Source organism: Solanum stenotomum, chromosome 12 (genome assembly GCF_019186545.1).
Source record: "Solanum stenotomum isolate F172 chromosome 12, ASM1918654v1, whole genome shotgun sequence".
Lineage (NCBI taxonomy): Eukaryota > Viridiplantae > Streptophyta > Magnoliopsida > Solanales > Solanaceae > Solanum > Solanum stenotomum.
Genome location: NC_064293.1, coordinates 48,013,798 through 48,032,562, shown reverse-complemented (window position 1 = coordinate 48,032,562; position 18,765 = coordinate 48,013,798). Strand labels below are relative to the sequence as shown.

Below are 18,765 nucleotides of genomic sequence, written 5' to 3'. Positions count from 1 at the left end.
CCAACGTGGGTACCATTTTTTTTGTATTAAGAGTCACGCAAACAGCTACTTTCTGCGATTAATTATGTATATCCATAGTATTTTATTATAAGAGAAATCTATCTGGTATACCATATAGAAAAGTCACTTAACACATGTTGACAACAATGTTTTTAAATTTCACCTACTAATGATATTAAATTTTTAATTCAGTTTTTTAAATTTAAATTACATTGTATATATACCATCTTTACAAAAAAATGTTCTATTTTTACTAGCTTGGTATAAAATGTAAATAATTGTAGGATTCTCAATGTAAGTACAATTATTATGATATATTGTGAAAAAAGGACCAGTAGGATGATGTATACGTTTCCCCCTTATTAAAGCAGACCTACGGGAAATGTTGGTCCACATTTTTATTTCTTAAAAATAATTTTCAGTTTGGGCAAATTATCAATGACTAATTGTTTTCTTAAAATGAAGAACTTCCAAATAAGTTCTTGATCCTTCGTCATTTTCAAGAATTTACACTTTTTAAATATAACTTTACTCGAAAAAAAAAATATTATTTAATAGTAATATTTATGCAATTTTAAAAAAATTATGTACTCGTTGTATGAGGTGGACAGAAAGTAATACTTGTCATAATTTTTTTTTTGAGAGTCAAAATATGAACTTAGACCAATATTTTAAATTATATTTTTTCATCTTATTGATATAAAAAAAAACTATTTATACTCCGTAATAATTTTGTAATATTCAAAATTTATAATTATAAAATATTAAATTGATCCAATCTACTATAATCTTAAAAATTAATTAAATTCACCATAAAAAAGGAAATTGAACTACTATTTTGGGCAGGAGACGAATAATTTGACTGAAATAACTCAATCAATTTCAGTCCTTTAACAACACTCATTATTGTGGATTTTTCTACAGAACAGGCTCTTTGTTCACATGCTGCTAATATTCTAATACCACAAAAACAATAATACCAGATGAATGAACAAGTATATAAATTGAAGGGCTGAAAAAAGCAGTCATTCAAACACTCTAAAAAAACAGAGATCCAAGATGAGTTTGTCTTCAAAGATTAATTTGTTCATCTGTTTGTTCATTTTTCATCTGTTGTTTGCTGCTAGTGTTAAGATAGGAATCTATGAGTTGAAGAAAGGAGATTTCTCAGTTAAGATCACTGATTATGGTGCCACAATCATCTCTGTTCTTCTTCCTGATAAGAATGGTATGTACTCTCTGTCGTGATGTGTAAATTTGTACTGTTTTCTGCTATTCCTTGAAGAAACTAGTTTTATCTTCGTCTTTGATCTCTTGCAGGAAAAATAGACGATGTTGTTCTTGGATATGACACCATCAAAGAATATCTGGTTAGTTCAATATATTTTGTTTGTTGTATTTGAAATTTGAATGTGTGTATTCCAATTTCCCCCCTTCAATAGTATCGGGAAATGGGGAGGAGATTACAAAGTGGGGGAATCGAACCCATCCACTAGGTGAAAGTTAAGTTAGCTGACCAATTGAGTTACTAAGATTCCCCTTAATGCAGTTTATAAACCTTTCACTTCAGGCACGGGAGATTAATAGGCTAACATTAATAGAAACCTTTGATTGATTTTTAACTTTTGGGATTTAGTTGAGGTTATTCAGATGAGCGGCTAAATTATGGGATAACATTTACCACCATTTTGAGTTTTGTTTGTCCTCGTTTGCGTACATTCATTTCTTCTCCTGCTCTCATTTGAGTGATATGTTGTTTAGAAAGTAGATACTTCGTCTCATAGATGTCTGAATTTTATAAAATAAAGTTTATAGGGATTTAGTTTCAAGTCACCAAATCCTTTAGCCGTCCCTGCTTGAATTGTACCATGTCAAAATCCAGTCATTTGACACTGCTAATTGTAGTTCTTTCCTAACAAACACCGTGCCACTAGTCTATAATATCAGCTAAAAAAAATCCCATCTTTTGGATTGATGTGAAGTACATTGAAGAAAATTTAGCCCCGTTTGTTTTCACCTATGAAAGTAACTTGGTGCAGAATGATACAAGTTATTTTGGAGCCACCCTTGGAAGAGTAGCTAACCGGATTGGTGGTGCTCAATTTACTTTGAATGGAACCCATTATAAGCTTGTTCCCAATGAAGGCAAAAACATGATACATGGTACTCTCACTACATTTCCTTTTACCTTTGCTTTTTCTTTCTCTTTTATCTCCATTACCCAAATTTCTTTTCTGTTTCTGATGTAATTAAAATTTCGATAATATAGGTGGCCCTAAAGGATTTAGCAAAGTTGTTTGGAAGGTGAGCAAGTACGTGCAATATGGTCCCAGTCCTTACATAACTCTAACCTACTTCAGTGCTGATGGCGAAGAAGGTAAGTCTTGGCCTTCCATATCAGACATTACTCCTTTAGTTTCAATTACTTGTAGTAGTTTGATTATACACAAAATTCAAGAAAGAAAAACTATTTAAACTCGTGGGATTTAAAATGTCAAGAGATTCTCATAGCTATAATATCATGCCGTTGAAGATAAAACAGGAAATTTAGAGTAAAATCATCTCCAAAAATAGAAAATGTGTCATTTTATTGGACAAACTAATGAGGAAGTAGCATCACATAAAATATAACGGGGAGTAATTTCTTTTTGAATGACTTAATGCCATCGCTTTCTTATGTAGGATTTCCTGGTGCTGTTCTTGCCTCTGTTACCTTTGCATTGAAAGATCCTTACAAACTTAGTGTTGTATTTAAGGCGAAAGCTCTGAACAAGGCTACTCCAATTAACCTGTCTCACCACCCTTACTGGAACATTGGTGGACACACCAGTGGCGATATCTTGTCCAACGTTATTCAAATCTTTGGATCACACATCACACTAGTTGATAAAGAACTCATTCCGACAGGGGAAATTGCCCCCGTCAAGAACACACCCTATGATTTCCTGAAACCCCGTACAGTGGGGAGCAGGATCAACAAACTCCAAAATGGATATGACATCAACTATGCACTCGACAGCACTGCAAAAATGAAACCCGTGGGGATAGTTTATGATAAGAAGTCCGGAAGAGTGATGAATGTAAAAGCATCTGCACCTGGTGTTCAATTCTACACTTCAAATTGGGATAAAAGTAAAAAAGGGAAAGGTGGATTTATGTATCCGCCTCATGCAGCCTTGGCTTTGGAAACTCTAGTATTTCCAGACGCTGTGAATCACCCTAATTTTCCATCGTCAATTGTGAATCCAGGGGAGAGATACGTCCACTCAGTGTTATATACGTTCTCCATCAAAAAATAATGAGAATGCTTTCATATTTATTTGTTTCATCACCCTTGTGTCTTTTGCATTAATTGACATTTTTGTCAAGGTTGTAGTGTTCTTTATGACTAATTAAACACACAGCATTTGACTCAATAAAGGATAGTTGTGTTTTGCATTTGTTTTTCAAGATACTCTGCATCAAGCTAATAGTCAGCGATAAAGTTTCTAATCTCGTTAATAACTCTTTAACAGTTCAATTAATGAATCCAGTTACTAAAATCTATCCAAGCCATATTAATGAAAAATGAAATACGGCAATCACAAAGCTATTACTTACTGTCCAAACTGAATTAGGTTGATAAAGGTACAAGGATGACTGACTAATCTTCGAGTTTATCCATGACAGAGTCAAAATTTACTTCCAGAACCAGATTCAGCTTGGTGGTGACTTAAAAGAAGTCAAGACGTTGGTGGATCAAGTCATCAAGTTTAATATATATTTTTTGCCAAACAATGGGACAAGTTTTGATTATTACCAGAAAAAAGGCACGCCAACATGGGAGCCAATTTTGTATTCACAAGTCAACACAAACAGCTACTTGTGCAATTAACTATACTTAAAACTAATGTGAGACGGCTAACTTGATAGTTATTGTCCATCTTCTACGGAGTTTTCCCATTTCCAGGCAGATCAATTTGGCAGACAAGTTTTCTTTTGTTCACATGTAGGTAATAATCTAATACCATAATAATGCCAGATGAATTGGGGGGGAGTATATATATTCGTGGCTGAAGAAGCTGTCATTAAGATACTCTTAAACCACAGGAGTTGACTATGTCTTCAAAGATTAGTTTGTTGATCTGTTTGTTCTTCATTCTTCATCTGTTGGCTGCCGATAGTGTGACAGGGCATAAGATAGGAATTTATGAGATCAAAAAAGGAGATTTCTCCGTTAAGGTCACTAATTATGGTGCCACAATCATCTCCGTTCTTCTTCCTGATAAGAATGGTAAGTCTATTTGATCCATCCATCCTTAATTAAAGGTCTGAGGTTCGACCCCCCTATAGGAATGGAGAAACTTTTGGTAGGGAGTGTTGTCCTCTTTAATGGGATACTGGATGGTTGACACCAAACATCCATCTTTTGTAAAACATATTCCTGTTTTAGATCTGTTTTCTGATACTCACTGAAGTAATCAGTTTAATCTTGTCTTGATTCTTTCAGGAAAAATAGGTGATGTTGTTCTTGGATATGATACCATCAAGGAATACAAGGTTAGTTCACTTTAATTTGTTCATTGTAATTGAATGCGTTTATTTGCAATCTGCTCTTTCCAAAAAGTTTTCTACTTAAGCTTTCCAGAATTTGACTACTACACTTTTCCATTTCTTCTCGATTTTGCTACATTAGCTATTTTTCTTTGTCCCAGTTGAGTAATATGCATCTTATAAAGTAAGTCCATTGTCTCATTGATGGCTAAATCTTTTTGAACAAGTTTAAAGCCTCTTATAGAGATTTAGCTTTAGGTTACCAAGACCTTTTATCACCACTGCCTTAAATTGTGTCATATCATTTGACACAGTCTAATTCCTAATAAAGACTGTGTCCTTAGCCTATAATATATCAGCTATATCTCCCATCTTTTGCATTAATATGGAAGTACATTGAAGAATTTAGCGTGATTTGTAGTCACTTATGAAAGTAATTTGTTGCAGAATGATACAAGTTATTTTGGAGCCGCTCTAGGAAGGGTTGCTAACCGCATTGGTGGTGCTCAATTTACTTTGAATGGAACCCATTATAAGCTTGTTGCCAATGAAGGCGTAAACATGCTACATGGTACTCTCACTACATTTCCTTTTTCCTTTGTTTTCTCTTCCACTTTTACCCAAATTTCTTTCGTCTGTTCTCTGATGTAATTGAAACTTCAAAAATATAGGTGGTCTTAAAGGATTTAGCAAGGTTGTCTGGAAAGTAAGCAGGTACGTGCAAGATGGTCCCAGTCCTTACATAACTCTAACCTACCACAGTGCTGATGGCGAAGAAGGTGAATCTTAATATATGTAACACATTCTACAACAAAGACAATTAATTTAATTTTGAAGGAAGTACTATGAATTGAATAATCTCAATTGTTTTGTTATGTAGGTTTTCCTGGTGATGTTGTTGTCTCTGTTACCTATGCATTGAAAGATCATTACAAACTTAGCGTGGTGTTTAAGGCTAAAGCTTTGAACAAGGCTACTCCAATTAACCTGTCTCACCACCCTTACTGGAACATTGGTGGTCACAACAGTGGTGACGTCTTGTCCCAGGTTGTTCAAATATTTGCATCACACATCACACCATTAGATACACAGCATATTCCCACAGGCATCATTTCTCCTGTCAAGAACACACCCTACGACTTCCTGAAACCCCGTAAGGTGGGGAGCAGGATTGATAAAATCCAAAATGGATATGACATCAACTATGCACTTGACAGCACCGAAAAAATGAAGCATGTGGCAATAGTTTATGATAAGAAATCTGGACGAGTGATGGATATAAAAGCGACTGCACCTGGTGTGCAATTCTACACTGCAAACTGGGTCATTAATACGAAGGGCAAAGGTGGATATGTGTATCAACCTCATTCAGCCTTGTGTTTAGAGACTCAGGGGTTCCCGGATGCTGTGAATCACCCAAATTTCCCATCAACAATTCTTACTCCTGGAAAGTCCTACGTCCACTCCGTGTTGTATACGTTCACCATCAAGAAATACTAGAATGCTTATAGTTATTTCTTTGCACGACGCGTTGTGCTCTTTTGTATTCTTCTTAATTTGTATCCTCTACTTAAATTGATATATGTGTATCAAGGATATTATGTTCTCTGTGACAAATAAAACAACTGACATTCAGGTACAATATAATTTTATTTTGTTCTAACTTAAACGTTAATCTTGAAATCTTGTAACAAAACCATTCTTCTGATTTAACTTAGAGCTTTAAAACCTTAGCCGAAATGGGGAGAGTTTTCCTTTGGAGAAACGCCAATGGTCTTTTTAGGAAAGCTCCAACTAATGTACAAAGCTTCTAAACTTTCTACACTAAGGTTTTGGTAATTTCCGTGTGATTGAGTTTAAAATATCTTTTATGTCAAATAATGTCCCAAGTTGTTATTAATATTTTCCAGGATAATAATCAAGCCGGCTTTGTTGCCATTTTTGTATCTGCAATTCAACACAATTAACTACTTCTGCATTTAAGTAGTCACAAATTAAGGGGACGGCTAACTTTAATGTCAATTTCAAGAGCGGTCACTCATCTTTTGTTACTGTTCAGATTATAATCTAATCCCATAATGACGAACAAATGAAATGGAGGAGTGTATAAATTCAAGACTGAAGAAGTTGTCATTAAGACACTCTTAAAGTCTCAAAATCACTAGAGTTAACTATGTCTTCAAAAAATAATGTATTGATCTGTTTGTTCATTTTTCATCTGTTGGCTGCCTCTAGTGTTTCAGGGAGCAAGATAGGTATCTATGAGATCAAGAAAGGAGATTTCTCTGTTAAGGTCACTAATTATGGTGCCTCAATCATCTCCGTTCTTCTTCCTGATAAGAATGGTACGTATTTTTATTACCTTAACTAGTCTCATTTTTTTACCACGAGGTAGTGTGCCATGGTGGAATGGTTGACATGTCTCACTCCTAACGAGAACTCTCAGGTTCAAACCCTAGGAATGAAAAAAAAAACTTGGGAGTGTTTTCCCCTTTAATGGGTTGTGAATCTGAATTAGTCAGGCCAATAAGGTACCAGAAACTAGATGATTAACCAAAAAATCCCATATGTTCCTATTTTAAATCTGTTTTTGTGACTGTTTGTTTTCTGCTGTTCCTTGAATAAATCAGTCTCATCTTGTCTTGATCCTTTCCAGGAAAAATAGGTGATGTTGTTCTTGGATATGACACGATCGAGGAATACCTGGTTAGTGCACTTCAGTTTGTCAATTGTCTTTGAATGTGTCTATTCCAATTTACCCTTTCCTAGTGTATCTTTCTTTGATTGCCTTTTATTTTATTAAGTCACTCTGGTTCTTAGTCTCATAAATCAACAGCACCAGTTCCATGTGTACTGTGACATGTCAAATACCATCATTTGGTGCTGTCTAATTGTAGTTCTTTCCAAATAAACACCGGCTCCCTTGCCTTTAACATCTCAACAAAATCTCCTATCAATTGGATTGATGTGAAGTACATACGAAGGAAATTTATCCCCGTTTGTTCACTTATGAACATAATTTAGTGCAGAATGATAAGGGATATTTTGGAGCTCTACTTGGAAGGGTTGCAAACCGGATTGGTGGTGCTCAGTTTACTTTGAATGGAACCGTTTACAAGCTTGTCCCTAATGAAGGCAATAACACGATTCATGGTATAGACTCGCGTTACATTTCCTTTGCTTTCTCTTCCACTTTCACCCAAGTTTCCTTTCCTTTTTGTCTCTCATGTAACTAAAACTTCAAAAAATAGGTGGTCCTAAAGGATTTAGCAAAGTTGTCTGGAAAGTGAGCAAGCACGTGCAAGACGGACCCTGTCCTTACATAACTCTAACTTACCATAGTCCTGATGGCGAAGAAGGTGAACTTTGGTATTCCACAAGACAATTACTCATACTATGTATAGACTAAACTCCATATTTTTCTTATGTAGGATTTCCTGGTGATGTTCTTGTCTATGTTACCTATGCATTAAAAGATCCATACAAACTTCGCGTTGAATTTAAGGCAAAATCAGTGAACAAGGCCACTCCAATTAACCTGTCTCACCACCCTTACTGGAACATTGGTGGTCACAACAGTGGGGACGTCTTGTCCCAAGTTATTCAAATATTTGCATCACACATCACCCCAGACGATAAACAACACATTCCGACAGGCGTAATTTCCCCTGTCAAGAACACACCGTACAACTTCCTTAAACCCCGTAAGGTGGGGAGCAGGATTAACAAACTCCAAAACGGATATGACATGAACTATGCACTAGACAGCACTGAAAATATGAAGCCTGTGGCAATAGTTTATGATAAGAAATCAGGAAGAGTGATGAATGTACAAGCAACTGCACCTGGTGTGATACTTTACACTGCAAACTTTGTCATTAATGTAAAAGGGAAAGGTGGATTTGTGTATCAGCCTCATTCAGCATTGTCTTTGGAGACTCAAGGGTTCCCTGATGCTGTGAATCACCCAAACTTTCCATCGTCAATTGTGACTCCAGGAAACACATACGTCCACAACGTGATGTATACCTTCTCCATCAAAAAATACTAGAATGCTGGCTTGTATCCCTCTTAATATCATCTACTTAAGTTTGATATGTGTATGAAGGTTGTATCTTCCCTGTGGTGGATGGAGTTTTGTTTAGTTTCAAGTGTAATTTGGATGGAGTTTTCAACATCATAGGCAATAGAAATGATCTAATTAGAAAAATGGATGACCAAAAGCATGTCAAAACAAAAGTCTAATCTTCATAAATATAACAAGTCTAAGTTTTCAGATAAGGAAGCACAAGTATACTAATAATAATAACGCAAATTAATGAAGTTTCTCTTTTAAGAACGAACTGGACGTTTCCCCTTCTGCTTGTTACTAAGGGTATAGCTAGACGGTGACGCATTTGGACCAGCCGTTGGTGAATAGAGGTTCCCAGCTACATGTTTATTATCCTTTGAGTTGTCGTCATCATCATCTCTAAATTCACTGGTTGAAGGCAGACGCATTAGCATTTCCACTATTTCGCTCATCTGAGGTCTGAGTTTTGGGTTCTTTCTAAGGCAGAGAGAAGCAATCTCAGTGCACTTTAGTGCTCCTTTCTTTGAGAATTTGCCTCTAAGACGAGGATCTATAATCCGCCAAAAATGATGCTTATCTCCAAGATAAGGTTTTGCCCATGATACTAAGTTATGCTCACCCATCCGTTGACTCTTGTCCATGGCTTTTCGGCCACTCAGTATTTCAAGTAAAACCACCCCAAAGCTATAGACGTCGCTTTTCATTGTCAGATGCCCTGTAAGAGTATATATATATATATATATAATTATCAGGTCATATAATGTACAACTACGCAATGATAGCAATCCTATAGTTATATCAACTTTCATTTTTTGGAACAGTTAAAGCTGATATTATAATTTACCAGTCATCACATATTCTGGAGCTGCATAGCCATAGGTTCCCATAACACGTGTCGACACATGTGTCTGATCTCCCTCAGGCCCATCTCTGGCGAGTCCAAAGTCTGATAGCTTCGCGTTGTAGTCCTGGAATATTGACAACGACAATTATAGCTAGTATAATTACTAGGAAGAGAAAATTGAAATTTAAAAGATAATTACTGCATCTAATAAGATGTTGGATGCCTTGAAATCACGATAGATAACTGGTTTTTGAGCTTCTTCATGGAGATAGGCTAGGCCTTGTGCTGCCCCTAATGCTATTCTTATCCTCGTGCACCACGGAAGAACCATGGACCCTGCACAACAAATTAAAGAAAGAGGATATATATAGGAATAATAAAAAACGAATTAAGTGATATAAATGTGAAACTCGAACCATAACATACTGAAGAGATGGTTCTCCAAACTTCCACGAGCCATAAACTCGTAGACGATTAGCCTCTGATGTCCTTCCATGCAATAGCCTACTAGCTTCACTAAATTTTGATGGTGGAGATTTCGAAGAAAGTGTACTTCAGCCTGTAAATTAAACTTTCAGAAATTAACAAAAAAAAATGAAGATAAAAACTAGCTAGCTACTCAGAAAGTAGGTAGCTAGCATACCAGCCACTCTCTATGACCCTGAACTCCATATCTATTCAAAATCTTCACTGCAACAGCTAGTCCAGTGCCAGGTTTTACAGGCGGCGTTCCACTCTCATTGATCCACCCCTTGTAAACTGGACCAAAGCCCCCCATTCCAAGAAGATCTTCACGTCTGAAGTTTCTTGTCGCCAAACGCAGCTCATTGAAAGAAAACTTTCGAGGCTGAGAAGTTATTTCCTGTACCATGCCTCTATGAGGGGTGGTTGGAGCAGTAGTTTGAACATCACTAGTTTCAGCAGAAGGGGCTCCAGTGGTCTCGTTTGATGGTTTAGTTTCTTCTGTTCAGCATTCACAAATTAAAGTAAAGATCTTAATCATAGCTAGGACAGTAGATTTTCCATATATTTGCTTTCAATTGTTTAGGCAGATTCCATAATTTTAGTAAAATATTATTTTATTCAAAAATATTTTATTTACTTTTGTCTTTTTGCAACTTAGGTATATCAAAAAAAAATTGAATAGTTCTTTTAAAAAGAAAAACATGTAAAGTGAGAGAAAAAAAATTATCTAATGTTTGTAGGAGTAAATCCAGAAAAAGTTAATTAAATCAACCTATGATATTGTAAAATATAAAATAATTAAATTGTAGATAAAAAAATTGACTAATGTTAATACTTCTTAGGTCATTAATGAAGAGTCTGACTTATCAATTGTTAAAGATAAAAAAAGTAAGTACGCAACAATAAATTTACTTGAAATACAAAAACTAGTTTTGACGAAAAAAAATACTCCTACAAAAATTAAGACTCGAAATTTCGCAAATTTAGAAAGGAAAAAACAAGAATTATCTAAAAGTTCAAAATTGCTCCAGAAATATTTATTTAACAATGTATGATTGGGCCTTACTTTAATTAATTAAAAAATCTTAGTCAATATTTGTGGATGTTACTAGTTTCTTTTATAGCTGATGCTAACTAGTAAAAGTGTATTCCCTTATTTGAAGACTCGATGCTAGTGATTTGTACCTTTTACTGAAATTTTCTTTTTAAAATTTGAGGCACGGAAAAGGGATTATAAGGTGGAAAATTAAATCCTCACCAATGAGGTGAAAGTTTAGGTTGTCAATCAATTGTGCTACTAAGATTTTTCTACTAATCAAACCTCTTTTTTTTGTTCCTTTTTTTTTTTTCCAATTTGTGTATGTAGATGTTTAATGAGGGGGTGGTACATGCTAGAAAGACTTGGACATGCTTTTAGTATCATGATATGACTAAATAATAGAACTACGCAGCAAAATAATTGATGATACATTTTAACCATTTTCAAATCACATATGAAAGGAATTTCTAACTTTAAAAGAAGATTCAATATATAAAATAAAAAGATGCTAACTAGATTTAAAAAAAGGTAAGAGTGATACCGGATGATCGGACACTTGGTGATAAGCATAGAAGCTTCAGAATTTTGTAACCCCCCTTGGATAAACTGCTTGATTTCTTCATATATTTTTTTTGTTCGACTTGAAGTGTCTCAAAATGTTCTAAGGTTATTGTTTTAAAAGACAATCTCATTAACTTATAAATGCCAATTTAAATTTAATCTTTTTTTAAAAAAATGCATTCAATTATCAAAATCTATTTTTTTTTAAACTGCTCTTATCTGTAGATTTCTTACTATAAAGACAATCTCATTAACTTCTAAATGCCAATTTAAATTTAATTTTTTTTAAAAAAAAATGCATTCAATTATCAAAATCTATTTATTTTTTTTAAAACTGCTCTTATCTGTAGATTTCTTACTAAGATTTCTTACTATAAATGATATAATCTTTTTTTTTCTGAGAAGTGTATTCAAATATATATATATATATATTTATGTGTGTGTTTTTTTCATATTATGATTTGAGTAATAAGTGTACAAAAAAAAAGTTGACATTACAAAGAATCTGGTCAAAGTTACACTTTAACTCACAAACCAATAAAATAGGAAATACTCAGATAACAAAAAGGAGGAGGAAGGTAATTATTTGTTTAAATTGGTTCAAATTTATTAAAACTGAATAATAATGCATGAGAATAATTCAAATGAAATGGGCCATGTGGAATTAAACACCGAAAATCTCAATAGAATTTTTCAGAAAAACTTCATGTTTCACGTATTGTTGGTGAATATTGTCTATCCACTCATGCTTTTCGCACTTACATTTTTTTCAATCAAATCTCTATTTATTAGATTTTAAAGGTAAAGACACGACAAAAAAAATGAAAAATATTTCAAGAATAAAGACAATGACATGGTTATTTCAAGCTACGTACAAGGGCATATATTTATTATTCAAAATGTTTAAGAGTTCTGATAAAATTTTGTAATTCTTGGGAAAGATATATTTTAATATTATTCAACAATGTGGGGACTAATGAATTAATATTCTGATATATCATATCTAATTGCATTTTTATTCTTTTGAGTTTTGGCATTTAAGTCCAGAATATAGGTCTACTATGCAATCAAGATTTTTTCAAAATAAATAAAAATTTGTTTATCTTTAATTCCAACCCCCAATAAATTTTGTTATTTTCTCCTCGTTTTTTCATTGATTTTTCGTTCATTAGATTCCATTTATGATTTTATAATTTTGTAATTTATTTTTTCAAAAATGTATTGTTATATTTAATTACTATTTTTACTTTCAATATTCCAATTTTATCATTAATGATGTTCATTTTATAGAGATGACTATTACAAGATTAAAAAAATATACGTAATATATTAAACAGATTTTTCATTTAAGACCATAGATTCAAAAATGATATTTTTCTACTCAAATTAAGATATATAAAATGAAATAAATTAGTATTATTTAACTAATATTGATTAATTCGAGTTTTTGAAATAATCTCACTAGTAAAAACTCAAAGTTCAAATTAGGGATATTCATGGTTCGATTTAAGATGATTTTCTCTAAAAGGAAATCAGATTAATATAATAGAATTAAATTTTAGGTATTAAAATTAAAATAATTAAATCAAACTTTCGTCGGTCCATTTCTTGTTTATTTTTTAATAAAAAATGGTTTTTTTTTTTGTAGATATGTGGCATATATTGTCATCCACTTATTCTAATTACTATAGGAAACATAATATTACAAGCCAATCATTCTTTTAATAAAAGTTGTCACAAAAATATCTTTATGGGAAAATTGAATTAGTCAATAATTGTGATTAAACACTCAAATAAACACATAATTTTGAACTTGTCAAAATAAAGTTAACAAATCAAGATAAAATATAAAGAAAAAGAACTAAACTACTGTAAAAGCGAATGACTAGACTAAAAATAAAAATGCAAAAGATCACAAGCTACACTAGAATGTGTGTGTAAATCCAATTTTAAATAAGTATTTAGGAAATCGATTTGAATTTGGTTGTTTTTTTTTAAAAAAAAAAATCAAATTAATAGTTATCGACTTTTAAATTTAAACATCAAAAGCAAATAAAAAGCAAAGTAATTTTTTCTCTAAATTGAAATAGGTTTGATTTTTCTATTTCTCGTGAACATCCTACCTCAAATAATTTCTTTAATTTTTGAGAGAAAATGATAAAAAAAAAAATCAATTTTTTTTAAAAAAAGAACAACTAAATTAAAATCTTCTGTCTATTTGTCTTCTTTTTTTTCAGCTAGAATTTTCTTAAAATATTTTATAGTTCAATTGAACGTTGTGCATCAAATAAAATCAATTTTCACAATTCAAACATATTAGCTCAATTTTATAATTTTATAAGACTTGAGAATTATATATTCTTTTAAACTATTTTTTTTTTCTTTCCTAGCAACATTCATGCACATATTTTGAGAGAATTATGTTTTTTTCAAATCAAATGAAGGAAAATTAAATTGAAATCATTTCTATCTACTAATCTTTTTTTTTCAACCAAACTTTAATTATATAATTCAATTGAAAGGTATTGTCCATCAGATAGAATGATTTTTTACAATTTAGATAGATTTATTTGAANTCAATTTTCATAATTCAAACATATTAGCTCAATTTTATAATTTTATAAGACTTGAGAATTATATATTCTTTTAAACTATTTTTTTTCTTTCCTAGCAACATTCATGCACATATTTTGAGAGAATTATGTTTTTCTCAAATCAAATGAAGGAAAATTAAATTGAAATCATTTCTATCTACTTATCTTTTTTCTCAACCAAACTTTAATTATAGAATTCAATTGAAAGGTATTTTCCATCTGATAGAATGGTTTTTTACAATTTAGATAGATTTATTTGAATTTTTTTTTTATAAAACTCGAGTATTAAATGTTCCTTCTAAACTACAGTATTATTTTCTTCACTAACAGGCTACAACATTCATGTAACGTTTTTTGAGAGGAAATGATTATTTTTTTTCAAATAAATAAAGTTAAATTAGATTAAAGTCATTTATATCTATTTCATTAAATTTTTTTCAACCAGGCTTTTATTTAAGATTAAACTGTTTCATGATCCAATGAGAGTATTGTGCATTAAATAAAATCAATTTTCTCAAATTAGGTAGATTTACTAAACTTTAAAGTTTATGAGTTTCGAGAATTATGTTTCTTTCTACTATTTTTTTTTTCCTTCAGTTGCATTCATGTTTGTTTTTTTATAGGAAAATAATTATTTTTTCCAAGTCAATTGAAAGAAATTTAACTTAATTTCGTATGTATGTTGAAGGAAATATAAATTAAAGTTATATGTATCTACAAATCATTTTCTTCAAGCACCAAACTTTTATTAAGCTATTAAATAATCTAGTTGTAAGACATTGTGCATCTAATAAAATTAATTTCATAATTTAGATAGATTTTATTTTCCTTTAAAATTTTATAAGACACTAGAAACATTTTTTTCTTTTAAACTGTTTTTTTCTTCATTAACAACATTCATGCATGTTTTTTTTTAGAGAGTGATTTTTTTTTCCTAATCAAATGAAGGAAAACTAAATTAAAGTCATTTATATCTACTTATCATATATTTTCGGTCGGACTTTTATTAAACTATTTCATAATCCAATTGACAGCATTGTGCATCAAAGGTTATCAATTTCACAATTCAGATAAATTTACGTGACTTTAAAATTTTATAAAACTTGAGAATCAAATTTTCCTTCTAAACTATTTTTTCTTCACTCATTCATGCATGTTTTCTAAGAGAAAATATTTTTTTCTCAAATCAAATGAAGGAAAAGAAATTAAAATTGTATATATCTACTTAACATTTTTTTTTCAGACAGTTTTTTAGTAACCTATTTCACAATTCTATTAAAGGCATTGTGCATCAATCAAATATAATCATTTTTCACAATTCAGATAAATTTATTCTAACTTTAAAATTTTACCAGACACAATCAAATTACTCTTCTAAACTAATTTTTTTTTTTTGCTTCTTCTTCTTTTGAATAGAAATATAAAACACACAATTTTTAAAAGACTGTTTGAACCGCCACACAGTGACGTAGACAAGGACACATATTTTTCAGCAATATTTAAAATTTGCACTACCTTTAGTTCAATCTTGTTTCAAAAAGAAAAAAAATTAAATATATGATTTGAACTTATTTTAATAGTATAATATATCATGCTAAGGCCTGTGTATAAATAATAAATCTATAATTTTTTGTAATGAAAAATTACACTAGGTTGAACGTAAATTATTAACATTGTGTTTTAACTTTTATCTAAACACTATACTAATTTTTGTATTAACAATTATAATAACAAACGAAATATTGACTGAACACCCATCTTAGAAAGTCGTAATTTAAAAGTTTAAGAGTCTGTTACTGAATTCGAATTAGTCAGGTTTGTGAGTATATATAAAAAAAAAAAAAACTAGTAGGACCTAACCAGTCAACAGGCGTCACATTGTGGGCTAAAATGGAGATTAAGGAAGGTAGTGGGTCGATTTACGTAAAATGGATGTGTTGAGCATGGAAATGGGACATCCTTTGCATGTGCGCCTTTCTCCTTTTTCATGTCTTTATTCAATTAACTCTAATTTATATTTAGTCTCAAAACCTTTTTACCTGAAAAATCAAAACATGTCTTGTCATTATAATTTCTTATCAATTTTGCATGGAGAGATGACTTCATATCTACATTATTTGCAAATTAATTACCTAAAGCTCTATACAGGTTTTTTTAACTTACAAAAGCAAAAAAAAAAAAAGTGGTGATATTTGATGTGTACGTGAATCAGTAGATACTACTGCAATAAATAAATGATTTTTCGTCAATTATTTCAAAATAATAATAAAATTGTGGCTATAATAACATATATAGATATTTATAATCATTCCTCTCTATAAATATCGCTAAAAGTTTCAGTTACTTTGATATCAATAACATTAGCTCAATTACTATTAAAAAATTTGCGACAATACTAAAAGGAAACTAACTTTATTAGCACTAAATGTAACTTTTGATGTAGTGACTTGTGATTAGCGGTATACAATTGTTTTTGCAGCAAATTAAAGAAATTATTGTATGATCCTCAGTTTTATCAGTATCAAGAGAAGATTCTTAAAAATCATCTTCATACAAAATATACAATCTTTTTTTTACTCCACAAAGAAAAGAACTTAATATCATATAAAACGTTTAAATATATAAAAACAAATGCGAATCTTCTCCCCCAACCCCACGATCACCACACTTGTTCATTTTTCTTCTCAGAATAAAATAAAATATTAGTAGTAGTAGTAATTTATTAATGGTCCAATGCCAAAGGTGGAGACCCTACACCGCAGGCTCTCCTAATATTGCATGCCTTTCTTTTATTATATATCCACACAACATATTATTATAATTAAACTCCTATATCCCAACTGGTCTAACCTTCCAAAAACAGTACGTACTACTATGCCTGCTTGAAGGCGAGTTTAATTAATACTTTAAGCGGAATATAAATATATTAATAAACAATTATTTTCTACCTTTCATTTAATTTGACATAATTTGATTTTCAGTTTAAAATAAGTCATACATATGTTTGTGTGATTATAAAATAAAGAAAAATAAATTGGGAGTATAAAAAAAATATATATTAAAATTTAAGATAATAACGAAAAGTGAAATAGACTTGTATAACCGCGCGCAAAGAGGGAAAAAAAGAAAGAAAATCCATTTCTGATTGGTAATAATTGTTACATGATTTGCTATACACCCAAAAGAATTTAAACTATTATGAATAAGAACAAAAGGATGGTGATATAATAGAATAATAATATTAAAGAAAATAATAAATGAACTAATTAAAGTGTTGCTGCTCTGGCCATGGCCAAAAATTGGTCTGATCATCAACTGGAGTAAACATGTTGCAGAATCCTTCATGTTGGACCGTTGGATCAATATTATTCTTGTTGCAATGGTTGAGATGATCAGGTGGTGTTGATGAGCTCTGAAGGAACTGGGCCAGAGGGACTGGGCCGGGTTCGGGTGGAAAAACATTATTCTTGGAGTAAAATGGACTGTCACCTGATGATGTCCTTGTTCCCAGATTTACGTCTATGCTGTTGTTGTTGTTGTTGTCGTCACTTCCGTTATTACTCCAACATCCTTCGTTTTCTTTGTTTAGATTAAACATTATTATTGCGCCTGATGATTCTCTCTTCTTCACACTTAATAACTGCAGCTGTCACACCAAAATTTATAAATAATCAATGAACAAATTAAACGAGTTGAATTATGAATTTTAGATGAAATTAATTAAATTACTACCTCGGAATGAAGTTCCTTGTTTTGAGCCTTGAGTGCATCATTATCAGTCTTAAGTGAATCAAAATGTCTTTTCAAGATCTCATAATCTTTTTCCAATTGCTTAGTCTTCCACCTTGCTCTTCTATTCTGGAACCATATAGCAATCTGCCTGGGCTGCAACCCTAAAGCTCTAGCCAACTGTATTTTCCTCTCAGGGTCAAGCTTATTAGCCACTTCAAAGCTTCTCTCCAGTGCCTTCACTTGTTCCATATTAAGCCTCCTCTTCTTCTCCCCTAGTAATTGCGATGATCCATCCTCATCCGACATTTCATTATCCTCCACATGATTCTTGCACCTCTCCACACCCGAAAACGACATCGATCTCCTCATTAACATTGATGGTACACCTGCAAATTTAATTTATATGTGAAACATCGCTAGTTTCAATAAATATTCAATTGAATTCATGTGAGAAGTGAAGAAAAAAATCGCTAATTCCTCATCAACTAGAAAGATATGTGACCATGCAAGAAGGATTATATAAGTGACTGACGATAATGTTAATCGAGCAAACTTGAAGAATCATAATTCAAAAATATATATATGATGAGTTCAATTTAAAACCTGAATTTGTGTCTTGTAATAGAGAAATTATTAAACTTACCATGATTGAAGTGATCTTGATGAGGAAGAGAAGGAGAAGGAAATAGTTTAGGAGAAGTGGAAGGAAGGTGATGATTATTATCTTGAAAATTGAGGGAAATATCAGGTGTACTACAAGGAAGAAAAGCCATGATCCCTCTAGTACCAGAAATCATGTTAGCTAAAAAAATCTATAGTCAGCTACTGTATATATGTAATGCGTGTCAGCTACGTAGGGGGTGGGAGGGAGGGAGTGACGGTATTAAAAAAAAAAACATTTTTTAGAAGCGAATTTATATTACTA

At 31.8% G+C, this 18,765-nt stretch overlaps 5 protein-coding genes across 6 annotated transcripts; 3 read left to right on the top strand and 2 right to left on the bottom strand.

Annotated features, from left to right (window-relative positions):
* The first annotated feature begins 870 nt into the window (after positions 1–870).
* On the top strand, positions 871–3,438 carry LOC125846327 (uncharacterized). Its single transcript, XM_049525724.1, has 5 exons — positions 871–1,228; positions 1,321–1,370; positions 2,040–2,163; positions 2,270–2,377; positions 2,683–3,438. Exons 1-5 carry the CDS (start codon positions 1,060–1,062, stop codon positions 3,297–3,299), a joined length of 1,068 nt encoding a protein of 355 aa, XP_049381681.1. The 5' UTR covers positions 871–1,059; the 3' UTR covers positions 3,300–3,438.
* Positions 3,439–4,031: 593 nt separating this feature from the next.
* Positions 4,032–6,055, top strand: LOC125846325 (uncharacterized). The gene is made up of 5 exons (XM_049525722.1): positions 4,032–4,273; positions 4,490–4,539; positions 4,981–5,104; positions 5,205–5,312; positions 5,414–6,055. The coding sequence occupies exons 1-5, from the start codon at positions 4,099–4,101 to the stop codon at positions 6,031–6,033; spliced, it is 1,077 nt and encodes a 358-aa protein (XP_049381679.1). The 5' UTR covers positions 4,032–4,098; the 3' UTR covers positions 6,034–6,055.
* Positions 6,056–6,706: 651 nt separating this feature from the next.
* Positions 6,707–8,585, top strand: LOC125846330 (uncharacterized). Its single transcript, XM_049525726.1, has 5 exons — positions 6,707–6,878; positions 7,190–7,239; positions 7,563–7,686; positions 7,785–7,892; positions 7,965–8,585. The coding sequence occupies exons 1-5, from the start codon at positions 6,707–6,709 to the stop codon at positions 8,582–8,584; spliced, it is 1,074 nt and encodes a 357-aa protein (XP_049381683.1). The 3' UTR covers position 8,585.
* Positions 8,586–8,849: 264 nt separating this feature from the next.
* On the bottom strand, positions 8,850–10,335 carry LOC125848335 (serine/threonine-protein kinase PBL34-like). The gene is made up of 5 exons (XM_049528187.1): positions 10,093–10,335; positions 9,876–10,008; positions 9,649–9,785; positions 9,450–9,573; positions 8,850–9,320 (listed from the first exon to the last, which is right to left on the bottom strand). The coding sequence occupies exons 1-5, from the start codon at positions 10,318–10,320 to the stop codon at positions 8,866–8,868; spliced, it is 1,077 nt and encodes a 358-aa protein (XP_049384144.1). The 5' UTR covers positions 10,321–10,335; the 3' UTR covers positions 8,850–8,865.
* A 6,886-nt stretch (positions 10,336–17,221) lies between these two features.
* Positions 17,222–18,716, bottom strand: LOC125847984 (homeobox-leucine zipper protein ATHB-13-like). 2 transcript variants are annotated; one of them, XM_049527755.1, is made up of 3 exons: positions 18,484–18,716; positions 17,841–18,226; positions 17,222–17,748 (listed from the first exon to the last, which is right to left on the bottom strand). In XM_049527755.1, the coding sequence occupies exons 1-3, from the start codon at positions 18,635–18,637 to the stop codon at positions 17,371–17,373; spliced, it is 918 nt and encodes a 305-aa protein (XP_049383712.1). In that variant the 5' UTR covers positions 18,638–18,716; the 3' UTR covers positions 17,222–17,370. The 2 variants fall into 2 exon arrangements, with proteins under 2 accessions (XP_049383712.1, XP_049383711.1); XM_049527754.1 differs by having other exon boundaries at positions 17,222–17,754; positions 18,484–18,709.
* Positions 18,717–18,765: the final 49 nt, after the last annotated feature.

Excerpts from the sequence above, each read along its gene's own strand:
- LOC125846327 (XM_049525724.1), top strand. The coding sequence starts at position 1,060 with ATGAGTTTGTCTTCAAAGATTAATTTGTTCATCTGTTTGTTCATTTTT. Across the intron at positions 1,229-1,320 it reads TCTTCTTCCTGATAAGAATG|GAAAAATAGACGATGTTGTT; the intron begins GTATGTACTCTC and ends GATCTCTTGCAG. Across the intron at positions 1,371-2,039 it reads ACACCATCAAAGAATATCTG|AATGATACAAGTTATTTTGG; the intron begins GTTAGTTCAATA and ends AACTTGGTGCAG.
- LOC125846325 (XM_049525722.1), top strand. The coding sequence starts at position 4,099 with ATGTCTTCAAAGATTAGTTTGTTGATCTGTTTGTTCTTCATTCTTCAT. Across the intron at positions 5,105-5,204 it reads AGGCGTAAACATGCTACATG|GTGGTCTTAAAGGATTTAGC; the intron begins GTACTCTCACTA and ends TCAAAAATATAG. Across the intron at positions 5,313-5,413 it reads CAGTGCTGATGGCGAAGAAG|GTTTTCCTGGTGATGTTGTT; the intron begins GTGAATCTTAAT and ends TTTGTTATGTAG.
- LOC125846330 (XM_049525726.1), top strand. The coding sequence starts at position 6,707 with ATGTCTTCAAAAAATAATGTATTGATCTGTTTGTTCATTTTTCATCTG. Across the intron at positions 7,240-7,562 it reads ACACGATCGAGGAATACCTG|AATGATAAGGGATATTTTGG; the intron begins GTTAGTGCACTT and ends AATTTAGTGCAG. Across the intron at positions 7,893-7,964 it reads TAGTCCTGATGGCGAAGAAG|GATTTCCTGGTGATGTTCTT; the intron begins GTGAACTTTGGT and ends TTTCTTATGTAG.
- LOC125848335 (XM_049528187.1), bottom strand. The coding sequence starts at position 10,320 with ATGGTACAGGAAATAACTTCTCAGCCTCGAAAGTTTTCTTTCAATGAG. Across the intron at positions 10,009-10,092 it reads AGGGTCATAGAGAGTGGCTG|GCTGAAGTACACTTTCTTCG; the intron begins GTATGCTAGCTA and ends TTTAATTTACAG. Across the intron at positions 9,321-9,449 it reads TCCAGAATATGTGATGACTG|GGCATCTGACAATGAAAAGC; the intron begins GTAAATTATAAT and ends ATACTCTTACAG.
- LOC125847984 (XM_049527754.1), bottom strand. The coding sequence starts at position 18,637 with ATGATTTCTGGTACTAGAGGGATCATGGCTTTTCTTCCTTGTAGTACA. Across the intron at positions 18,227-18,483 it reads TCAAGATCACTTCAATCATG|GTGTACCATCAATGTTAATG; the intron begins GTAAGTTTAATA and ends TTAAATTTGCAG. Across the intron at positions 17,755-17,840 it reads ACAAGGAACTTCATTCCGAG|CTGCAGTTATTAAGTGTGAA; the intron begins GTAGTAATTTAA and ends TTGGTGTGACAG.